This window comes from Podarcis erhardii, assembly GCF_964252035.2.
Source record: "Podarcis erhardii genome assembly, chromosome: 12".
Lineage (NCBI taxonomy): Eukaryota > Metazoa > Chordata > Lepidosauria > Squamata > Lacertidae > Podarcis > Podarcis erhardii.
In genome coordinates this window covers 28593503-28605426 of record NC_138513.1, presented here as the reverse complement: position 1 = coordinate 28605426, position 11924 = coordinate 28593503, and the positions used below count along the sequence as shown (strand labels likewise).

Sequence of the window (11924 nt, the reverse complement as noted above, 5' to 3'; positions counted from 1 at the left end):
CAGGTTAAGAACTTTGCTTCAGGATGAGAACAGAAATCGTGCTCCGGCGGCACAGCAGCAGCAGGAGGCCCCATTAGCTAAAGTGGTGCTTCAGGTTAAGAACAGTTTCAGGTTAAGAATGGGCCTCCGGAACGAATTAAGTACTTAACCCGAGGTACCACTGTACTTAAAAAGCTTTTGTATTTCCTGGCCTGTTTAAAATCCCATGTGTAAGAAAGAAGAGGACATGCCCTATTTGTGTTTGGGCTAGTTGAAAAGATAATTTTTAAAATTGGCAGGAATTGTTTTGTGTTGTATTTTATCCCCATGACATGTGGGGCAAAGATGACAATAAAACTGAAAAAAGTATATATATTTCTAATTGCAGTGCGCTCGAGAAAATAAACAAGCTGTCATTTGTATAGTGAAGGTCTGTAAACTGCAGTAAATGTAGACTTTGCAGTGTTGCTAAATTTGACTTTCAAGTTTCCTTCATGCAGTGCTGATACTGACCCTACAGAAAAAGTTAGCATGGTGAAACCAACTAGGCTTGAGAAGGCCCTTGGTTTAAACCCCCCACAGCTATGAAGCTCAGTGGTCTTTCTCTCTATGGTCTTTCTCTCATGATTGCTGTGCAGATAAAATGGGGTGAGGAAAAACTTGTATGCTGGATATAGTGTTCAGAAAATAGCTTTAAAAATATATACTTCCCTGAAATTTATGAATGGGCTCACTTGGTTAATCAGCAAAGAAACGTTCTGCAGGCACTTTTAGCTGCTTCCACCACGTTAGAACTACTTCTCTGCTTCTGGCATCTTGTGGAAGTTAAATCTTTTGCCCTGGGGCATAACATTGGGTCTGACGGCTTTCAAGTCGGTTCCAACCTTACCAGTAAATTCTATTAGTTCTTACTGGGGTTTCCCAGTTTTTTTTTTATTACTATTATAAAAGTAAAATCAACACCATGATACAAAAACATTCTGTAACGAAGTAAAATATAAATAAATCTCTTTCGTTTCTCATGAAGATGCCCAGCAGGCCTGCATCCCACACTCATAGCCTCCTGAGCATTACCTGGTGATGGCGATAAGAAACAAGGCACAGTTAGCCTTCATCTTGATTGGGACCCAAAGAACTATTTCAGGGGTGCTGAAGGTCATAAACATGCCAAAGGACGACTTGACTTCCCTCTTCTCGGAACAGGAGATGCTCCCCTCTTCCTTATATTACACAACCCCTTCATTTTCAAATGCGGTTTCGTCATATGGTACAGGGGACTGTTCTTTGACAGACTCAAGTACAATGTTGCCTTAGGCATAATTTGAGGGTTTTTGTTTTGTTTTTTTGGTATCCACAGACTTTGCAGCCTGGGCTAATGAGGTACTTGTGCATTGACAAGTGCATGATAGAATCCACCCATGGCCAGGAGCTGGCTGTGAGTTCCCTGTTCCACTACTTTGCCATTCTGGATGACTGCTATGATATCAGAATTCTGGATCGTGGACAACCGATGAGCAATGACGATGCAGGTCCGACCCTTTCTAGCTTCATCCAAGGCCTTCTGGACAATCTGCAGGCATGGGCAAAGAAAAGAAAAGAAATATTTAGAATGATAGCCTCAATTCATCCCTACCCTGCTGCAGTGCAGGAAGCAAGGCTGCAAGTTGACTAACCTTTTCACTTTCTGTGTCAAGAGCTGACGTGGCTTCATCCAGAAGAAGTACTGCTGGTTTTCGGACAAGGGCACGGGCAATGGCTATTCTTTGCTTCTGTCCTCCTGAAAGCTGTGCTCCTTTGTCACCTACTCGAGTATTATATTTCTGTAGGTTGTTGTTGTTTTTTAAAAAAGAAAAAAATCACAGACATTGTGAGTGTTGTGAAGAGCAAGTTAGACCTTTCCGCATCCTATCAAAACTAATAGGCTGTGCATCTGGATCCTGTGCAGATGTTTCAACAGAAGCAAGACCCACTGCTTGCAACAGGACATACTCAAGGATAAGTGTGCATGGGAATGCAGCCTTAAATATGCATTTAAACATTAATCTCTGACCATGCTTTATAAGTCAACATGATAAGGTTGGGGTGGGCTACCTGTAGCTCTTGGCCTAATTTCATATATGTGGCAGCGAGAGAGAATGACCAGAGTGTGGGGAGATGCGACAGAGAGAGAAAAGGATGGCTACAGCTCTACCCACCATTAGCACATGCCCCCCCCCCTCAGAAGGACCCTAGACAGGAAGGATGCCCCTTCCCTCCTGCAAAGGATTCAGCTCTAGGTTTCTGTGCAACTGGGATTTGTGCAAAATAGGATAGTTATTCCTCTGGAGAAAGAGAATGCTGGAAAACATAAGGACATCTTCATTTACCTCTGGGAGATTTTCTATGAAGTTGTGGATATTAGCTGCTTTAGCTGCTTCTTCAACTTCTTCCTGACTGACAACTCGGCTGTTGTCGCCATACTGGATGTTCTCCGTAATACTGCAATCAAAGAGAATAGGCTCCTGTTGCACAAGACCAAGTCTGGATCTTAGCCACTGTATATGTAGAGATTTGGTGTCCACGCCATCTGCAAGCTGTAGGTAGAAATGGAAGTACATAAAGTTTGAAATGAGCTTCTGCAGAGTTGAAAGACACAACAATAGGCAGCTGAATCTGTGTAAAATTTAATGGACGCACCAAGTTTATGGTCTTTATTTATTGTTGGGAAAAATATATAGACATGTAGCATATATAAACATGTATTTTTAGGAGAAAGTAAATACAAAAACCTGCATATCAGGTAAAATATGTGCAATTTAAAAGCAATTTTTGTGTGTTTAAAAGAAATGGCAAACGACAGGATCAAATGGACTTATGATTTTGAACACATACAAAACTGACACAGAATGGAAATAACCGGATCTGTCCATCCCTACTCACCACTTGTCCTGATCCTGGGTCATAGAATCTCTCCAGAAGCTGGATGGAGGTGCTTTTGCCACAACCACTGCTTCCCACCAATGCCAGAGTTTGCCCCTTGTTAACCTTTAAACTGAGTCCTTGCAAAACTTGAACTTCTGCTCTAGTTGGATATTCAAAATGGATGTCTCTGAATTCAATGTTGCCATCAAATTTCACCTACGTTGCAGGGGGTGGGAAATGAACACAGATATATGTTATGGGTTATGCATAAAGCCATATCTCAAATAAAGGAGTTTATTTCTGAAGCCAATTTTAAGCAACCAGAAACTGAGCTGATGCCAGTAAATAAAACAGCATTATATTTCTTTTCTTTTATTCTAGTAGACTACACCGAGCCCTGTTTATAAAAGAACCACAACAATTCTATTTCTGAAAGCACTATCTGTATAGTCTTACCAATTTTTCACCTTCTTCACTATAGCTATCAATCACTGGCTTCCGATCCAAAAGCTGAAAGATTCTTTGTGCAGAAACCTTTGATTTGCCAAAATCTGGTGCAAGAGAACTGGACTGAGCAACATTCATAGCAGCAAAAATCACAGAAGAGAAGACTCTGTAAAACACAAAACAAAGAAGCATAGAAAAGCAAATGTTTTTTATTGAAAAGCAGAAGCCATACATCTCTGGATTCAATTGCAAACTAATGTTTATCTTGCAGAACTGATATTTATACAGTGAGCTCCTTTTAACAGGCCTGCAATATTTCTATGTACAGTGCATCTCTAACACACTTATCCTGTCGCTAAAATAGTGTATCTGTACATATTGTGTACATACTATATATACATAAGAGCAAGCATAAAAGAGCACCCACTGTCTGCAATTCAATTCATGATAAATTATTTGTACGACTATCCAAGCCTACTTAAGTTAAGAAAATATACTTGAGACTGCAAACATATACACACTTTGGACTACTTTTGAGTAGACACACATAGAATTGCAATGTGAATCTATACAAGTATAACTAAGCAAAAGACTATTATAACAATGGTCAAGTTAAATCAGAGGTGTTTTATTCAACGAGTATACAATTTATGTACCTAATTGCACCAGTGATTGATTTGCACACTTGTAGTTATTCACACATAACATTCAACATTTGGGAAACTTTAATGTGGGACTCCCACCCTTTGTCCAAACTGCAAGTGAGGGCAGGACAGAACTTTGTTGCTTGCTTCTCCTCTGTCACAGTCTCTTGCAGATCAGAAGGGGTCAGGAAACATTTTGATAGGTATACATATTTATGTATACAGATTTTCACATTAGTATTTGAAATCAGTTTATGTTTTGAGTTCATTGCCTAGCTCTTCCAAAAGACAGAAGACACACTCACATAAAAAGTTGCTCGAAGTCCATTAAACCGTGGGCAATAAGCCACGCTCCGAATCTGAAGACAGCAGCATTTATAAAAAAGTTGAAACACTGGGCTATTCCATATGTAACTCCATGAAGGGGAGCCTTCTTCAGAGAGTCCCTGATAAATGAGAAAGCCAATTAAAGAGTCACAATTCGTCATGAAATAAAAGGAACAGTAGAGCTTCTACTCCCAAAGCATTTTTAAAAAGCAAGTCAGAGTCATTTACTAAGATGCTAGTAAGCTTTTAAAACCAAAAAACCACACTGAAGAAATGAATCCTCAACAAATGGGGGCAGTGGAATCATACTAACCATTTTCTCAACACCCAGCCCATCTTGGGACATGACTCATCTATGTATGTTGGGCATAACAAGCAAGTAGCCCAAATCCAAATACCATAAGCCCAATAAGCTTGTCATTTTTATCTGGCAAGATTGGTCAAGCAAGGGTCTTCACCACTTACATACTGTGCCCAATCTGTGTAGGTGATAACAATTTCTTGTTATTCTGTATCACTGTGACATTAAATTTCGAATCCTCTTTTGCAAATCCCTTCTTTTGATCCAAGTTGAATATACTTCTAAGTTGTATATACTGCCATCTGTCAACTTCATATTGCTGTATCTCTTCATATGATTTTAATCTGAGTTTCCCTTGTTCCTCTTCCAATAATTGTCTATATGTTAGCCAATTTGTCCTCATATTCAATTTTTTGATAGCATATGCCTCCAGCGGTGATATCCACCAAGGTGTCTGTGGTTCCAGATGCAATCTATATTTGTTCCAGACTTTGTATAATGCACCTCTTAATATATGACTTGTGAATTCTTTATTGACTTTTACTTTCTCATAATTAAGATACACATGCCATCCAATCTGTGTAGGTGAGCTGAGTATGGCAACAGAACAAGATGAACCCATGCTGCACACTGAGAGACGTGGTATCAAAACCAAGACTTGTACTCCACTAATACTAAACCAGCTTGGATCAAGCTAATGCTCCTCAGTGTCTCTAGTGTCATCAGTAAGACCGTTCGCAAAATTAGCTGTAAATGAAGTTGAAATTCCTCCCTTTCCATTACAATACTAAAAGAGGATCATGGGAGACACATCATCACATCGCTATGGGAACTCAGAACTGCTGGGAACACAAACAAGACTGTTTGAATGGTGGTTTCTGCATGCACCAAAGTTTTGGCATACCACTACTATTAGTCGAAAAGACTGTCTAGCAGTTGTATGCTAAAACTCAACATATTCAAAGTTCTGCAGGAGCCATTGGACTTTACACATCACTCAATTGCACATTTTGGTACTAGCTGTTTAAGCCATTGCAAGCCCCAGATATTTGGACCTTAAAGGGGTGATATCTATCTATCTAAATTGTGTATGGGGAAATGGTACAAGGTGGATTCAATCACACTTCCAGAAATTTAACATAATTATGCACAAGAATATTTTTAGTTTGTGAAATAATGTAATTAAGAAATAAAACTCAAGAACTCAAAGAAGAAGACGACAGACTTGCATACAAATTTACCTGTATGGACCTTCTACGCTTGAAATATATCTCTCAAAAAATCTGTCTTCTCTTGTTAATGAAACCACAGTTCTTATATTTTCTACAGCTTCTGTTGAAATCTGATTTGGGAAACAAGGAATGTACAAGGCTTTAGAAAATCCCGATTTCACTAAAGGTTAGGTGTTCTCCATTAGATGTTTAACCTCATAAAGGTAAAGTAAAGGTACCCCTGCCCATCAGGGCCAGTCGTGACCAACTCTAGGGTTGCGTGCTCATCTCGCTCAAGAGGGCGGGAGCCAGTGCCGTCCGAAGACACTTCCGGGTCACGTGGCCAGCGTGACGAAGCTGCATCTGGTGGGCCAGCACCAGCGCCACACACGGAAACACCGTTTACCTTCCCACTAGAAAGCGGTCCCTATATCTCTACTTGCACTTAGGGGTGCTTTCGAACTGCTAGGTAGGCAGGAGCTGGGACCGAACGACGGGAGCTCACCCCGCCGCGGGGATTCGAACCGCCGACCTTTCAATCGGCAGGTCCTAGGCTCTGTGGTTTAACCCACAGCGCCACCCGCGTCCCTGTTTAACCTCATAGCCATACACAATATTGAACTAGGTGCAACTAAGGGTCCAGGCATTGAAACAATGTCAGAAGTCAGGCACTTGCACTCGGAGGGTTTGGGGACAGTGTCCTTGAAACTTGAAGTAACATATTGGAAGTGGTTATCTGCAACGTTACTCCTTCAGTCAAGTACTTGCCGGACCATCCAAAGTGCACCATGCTGTGCACCTTGTGGAGGAATCACTGTCCCCACTGTGAGTATTGATATCCCAGCAGTCATAGCAGGAAAGCGGCCACGATTCTGCCTGAGCCAGTCTGTCACCTGAGGGCACCCAAATACAGCTGGGGACTTCTTCCAGTTCCATGTGCAGTCGTACCTCGGAAGTTGAACGGAATCTGTTCCAGAAGTCAGTTCGACTTCCAAAATGTTCAGAAACTGAAGCGCGGTTTTTGATTGGTTGCAAACCAAAACAGTCACTTATGGGTTTGCGGCATTCAGGAGCCAAAACGTTTGAGAACCTAGCTGTTTGAAAACCAAGGTACGACTGTAATTGAATGAACCCTGTATAGGGCATTCACATCAACTATTTTAATGGTTGGCTTTAGTGGAGTGTGTTTTAAATCAGTGTTCATCCTTTTACAGTGTTGAAAACTTGATGATATAGAAATACTTTGAATAAGCCAATTGACAAACCAACCAAGGGCTTCTGGGATAGGCATCAGTGGACATGAATAAAAGTTAAGAGCCGTGTTGGAAATTTTCCCTTCTGTCCCTGCCACAGATCTAATCAGAACCACATATTTTAACTATATAGAACTCACTCTTCCAGCTTCCTCAAGGGCTTTTTGATCCTTCGACGCATGGCCAGTCACTGATTTCAGTCGTATAACATGGGCTATCATAACGAAAGGAATACAGGCCAGGATGAGCAATGTTAATTGCCAGCCATGCACAAAAGCAATAATAATAGCAGTAAAGAGTGTAAAGATCGTTGAGGTTAATAAGGCCAGCCGACTTCCAGTAGCCTAGAAATAACAAAAACAATAGACAACACATTTAAAGTTAACCTCATTAAAGAATTAATTGCAAACACACATACAAGTTAATCATGTTCATTAGTGGGTCTAACTCTGCATATGGCTAGCCATTGTCTTCCTAAAATAGCAAGTGAGGCACAATTATACTTGGTAGTTTAACTAAGAAGGCACAATGCACATATTTAATCTCTCTTTAGCTTCAGCCAATATAGCAGCCCTGCTCTTGCCAAGTCATATTCCTAAAAGTTTTGAAAAGCCATTCAGTAGTCCTCACAAAATTCCTCTTTGTTAGTTAGAATGATTCATCGGGAATTTTGCAAAGGCACCTCGGAATGAAAGTAAGAGTCTCTATGCCAACATGATGTCAGCATGAGATGCTACAAATCTAGTAGGCTAGCTGGCACAATTACACCTGAAACCCAATGTCATAGTGCTGAAATAAATCATCCAGAGACATCTCTGTCAAGCAACATTTAAGCGACTGCAGGAGATCCTCTCTAGACTGACCTCTCTCACTCTTAACCAACCAAAGATCCTGAGGTGTGCCTTATATTCAACAAGCTACATTTATAGAAGTCAAGCTTATAGCAAGCTGAATCATCGATATCAGCCACAAATTAAAGACAATGAGTTGTGCACTGCTCAGTTTCGTTCAGAGCAGACTCTCTGAAATTTATGAAACCAAGTTGGTCATATCCATTAATTTCCGATGGTCTACTCTGAGTATGACCAGTACCTGATACAACCCACTGTCAGTGTGGTACATTAAATGCCATGCAGTTTCAAAAGTACCATAGATTTATTATGCTCTTTCCACAAAAGCTTCTTTTTGAAATCACTGCAATTTAAATTTCAATTCTTTTTTTCTATTTTAAAAAAAGACCCCTAAATAAATGGAAAACATACTCCTTTGACTTGAGAAGCATCTGTTGCAAGCCGGGTTAGCAAAACTCCAATGCCGTTGTTATGGTCATCAAACCATCCAATTTCCTGAAAACAAAAAAAAGATGGTCCAAATAATTTTTGGCTTTGCAAATGGTTAGTCATGGCTCAAAGCAGCCTATGAAGCTTTTGAAGTACGTGATAGTTTTTTTTTTTTTAAAAGAAACCCTTAAGAAGTTAGGAGGGATTGTAGCTCTGTGACAGAGCACAAGTTTTGCCTCAGGCTGAATCTTTGGCATCTCCAAGCAAAAGCTGTGGCCAATCAGAGGAGACAACACTGAGCTAGATGGTCTGACTCAGCATGTCAACTTCCTACATTCCCGCAATCTTTTGTATAATGAGGCTTCCCTACTTGGCCTTCAGCATGGAGACTAGAGACTGCCCCTGAAGACAATGGACCACATCCCAGACCCACCCACAAAATTGCACCCCTTTTGCTGTATCTGTTGGTGTTACCTGTTGAAGCAATGCTTTGAATGAAAGTGATCTCAATCGCATAGTCAGAGCTTCCCCAGACCTCCCAAACATGAATCCCTGAAAAATGTAAACATGAAGCATTTAGATTTTATTTACCTGTACAATGCCATAACATTTTAAAGACTGATGAGCTATAGACTAAAGCGCTGTAAGAGTTGAAGCTATTTACTAATACAGAGCTCAATAGAAATCCTACAGTATATTTTGGTATTTTTCCATTTGTTAAGCTAAGCTGAGGAAAGGTTGCTGAGGGCCAACATTTTTTCTGTTAGTTGAACAAGAACCAGACTGTCCTCATCACAACACACACTGTATTTCCATTCCAGTGCTTCTAGAATAGAAATAAGGCCAGTTTGCAAAACTAGTCACCCTTTTGCCTTTTCAAGCTTGCTCCTCTAATTAAGACACTGATAAAGTGTCCTATAAGCATAACACCCACAAATTGTGAGTACTGATCATGAAGGTTACTAGTCCACCTTTCCAGTCCCAAGTTCCAGGGGGCAGAGGGGGACTAGATGTTGGTCTGAGAAATGCAGTAACAAGAGGGGGTCATGAGCAGGAGCGGCAAAACATGTGCAAAAATAAGTAGTCAGATAGGAGAAGAAATTAGCTGCCTGAAACTGCAACAATCAACTTCTTCCTTGGTGCTACTGGCTACCAGGTACATAGGTTGCTGCACCATCAGTCCTAAATATTCTTTTACCCAACACCTCACCCCATTTTATTTACATTTGGTGTTCTTGGACTTCCGGGTTGGCGCCATCGCCGAATGGCGGACTCCCTCCGAGCTCGGGAGGGAGCCTGCTCAGCAGGGGCTGGGTTCTACTGCGCCGGCGACGCGGGGACCCTCAAAAACCATGGGCGCTGAAACCCATGGGCATGGTGACTCGGCGGGCACCATTTGCGCCCCCGCGAAGGAGCCTTTTTAAAGGCTGCGGAGCGGGTGCCGGGGGGTGTGTGGTGCTATGAGTCCTCCGCTTCCCCTACTGAGCGAAGCCGCATGCCATTCGGCAGAGAGCGCTGACTTCTTCTATTGAAAATTTGGATCAAAAAGAACAACCCGTGAGTAATTGGAAACTGGACTTAAAAAGGAATTTATTTATTTTTTAATTCGGAGCGAGCGGGGGAGGTGCAAAAAGGAAGTCAGTCTCCCCCCGGTTGTAGAGGATCTAAAGCAAAGGATTTGACAACTAAGATCGAGTGCTACCATATTTTGATAAAGTTACTAACTTCACGATGGAAAATTATAAGACTGGGCTGGAGGAGAAAAGTAGAATGTGAACTAAAAGGCACCCCCCCGGGAGCCGGGAGCGATTCGCGAGAGCGCCGGGAGAGGAGCAAAAGAGGCTTTGACAGCTGTCAAAGGAGCTGTCAAAGCTGAAGAATAAAAAGAGAACTTTGTTACGAGGACTTTGCCGGTTATATTCGTTACAAATTGGATATTAACTGTTTAAAATAAGGAATAACAAGTTACTTTGACTGTTGGGTGTGATCTGGAAGGAAACTGAGTTACTATAATCCCTCTAGAGGGGCTGTGGGACACTACAAGTATTGCTGGTATGGAATTTGAATAGGACTTTTTATCTCCTGGGAAACTGCAGAAATGGAATACTATTTTGTCTACAGAGGTCTCTACACTAAAGGAGACAATAGATTTATCTATTGAAGAATGGAAGGGACTTGACGTAAAGTTTGGTTCCTGAATAACAAAGCCTCTGTAGAGGATTTAGAAGCTTTTGGAATTAGAACATTTTTGCAGGGGAGCAGGAAATGAAACTAGAGGAAACTGAGGAGAGAGAATAACAAGAACAACATGAACAATAAGAATTGGACAAAGTTGGAAGTGGGAACATTTGGGACATCCAGATTTGAAAAGCCTAAAGAAACAAGATTGGAGTTTTTGCTCTTAAATATAGAGATCTGGATGGAAAAAATGGACCTTTTTGAGATAGAGTTCTTCCAAGATTGGACGTTCGAAATTAAAGATGACCAAAAAGGCGGCAAAGACTTTTAAAAAGACGGCAAAGTGGACTTGTGAAGGATTTTGGCCTAGATGTGGGATCTCCAGGATGACAGCAGGCATTGATGGACATTGGGGAACGCAACCGGGAAAGGGGGGGGGGGGAATTTGGAATCCAAAGGGTGTTAAACTATACTTTATTCTTTTTTCTTTCCTTTTTTATTTTAATCTGTTCAGCATATTAAAGAGGGGAACTCGTGGAAGGGAGCGGGGTCGATTTTAGGGGATGAAAAAACATTGTTAACATTGGGCTAATCATAATAAGTTTAAAATTTGGGGTAAGAACTTGCTGAATCTACTTGAAGGAATTGGAATACAAAAGGGGGTGGGGCGGGGAAGTCTTGAAAGGATATTAATGAAAATAAGGTTATAAAATGGATGTTTTATTTTTCTTTTTTCTTTTTTCTGTTATATTTGAAAATGTTCAATAAATATTATATTAAAAAAAAAATACATTTGGTGTTCTTATCATACTGAATGCACTGCAGTGGTTGCATTCTGAGTGACAGCAGCTCCTCCCTCCATTTATAAAGTTCCAACCCACTCCAGCTATTGCCTTTGCAATATCAGTTTTAGGTCACTGGAGCACAGAAGTTCATAGAAATAGGTGGAAGGATCCTACTCTCATCATCTTGCACCCCAACCCCAGTTCTGGAGCTGCCATTACAATCAGAGTTTATAGTAATCATGCATCATTATTTGACTGAAATGTGCCCAGAAGCTTGAGCGCTTCTATATCTTACATAAATGAAAACCATGGTGCCTCAACACCCTTTATTTATTTTTTGCTGGGGAGTGGGGACAGGGATTCCTTGTTTTGCTCGAATTTTCTGAGTGAGTTGGTACGTTATCATGGTCTCACAAATTTCAGCAATCCGCTGTGCCATTCTGATATTATTATTATTATTATTATTATTATTATTATTATTATTAAGTAGGCCTTAGGATAGTCCTTACCTGGACAACATATGTTACTAAGCTGATCACTCCCAACAAAAGAAACATAAGAGAAAACAACACCGTTTTTTGGCTTTTCTTGACTTCGTCTGTTTCTTGGAAAGCCTGG

General features: G+C 40.9%; 1 protein-coding gene across 4 annotated transcripts in view; it reads right to left on the bottom strand.

The window, feature by feature from the left end:
* Window positions 1-925: 925 nt before the first annotated feature.
* The window catches only part of ABCB5 (ATP binding cassette subfamily B member 5), a 44204-nt gene continuing 33205 nt past the window's right edge, over window positions 926-11924 (bottom strand). For 2 of the 4 annotated variants that reach the window (XM_081881882.1, XM_081881883.1), the window contains exons 19-29: window positions 11816-11920; window positions 8818-8895; window positions 8326-8409; window positions 7204-7407; window positions 5841-5941; window positions 4277-4417; window positions 3337-3493; window positions 2899-3096; window positions 2346-2552; window positions 1653-1799; window positions 926-1549 (exon numbers count right to left, since the gene is read on the bottom strand). In XM_081881882.1, the coding sequence (XP_081738008.1) occupies window positions 1352-1549; window positions 1653-1799; window positions 2346-2552; window positions 2899-3096; window positions 3337-3493; window positions 4277-4417; window positions 5841-5941; window positions 7204-7407; window positions 8326-8409; window positions 8818-8895; window positions 11816-11920 (1620 nt within the window). In that variant the 3' untranslated portion in view covers window positions 926-1351. The remainder of the gene's footprint in view (window positions 1550-1652; window positions 1800-2345; window positions 2553-2898; window positions 3097-3336; window positions 3494-4276; window positions 4418-5840; window positions 5942-7203; window positions 7408-8325; window positions 8410-8817; window positions 8896-11815; window positions 11921-11924) is intronic. The other 2 variants (XM_081881884.1, XM_081881885.1) reach the window with 1 other exon arrangement.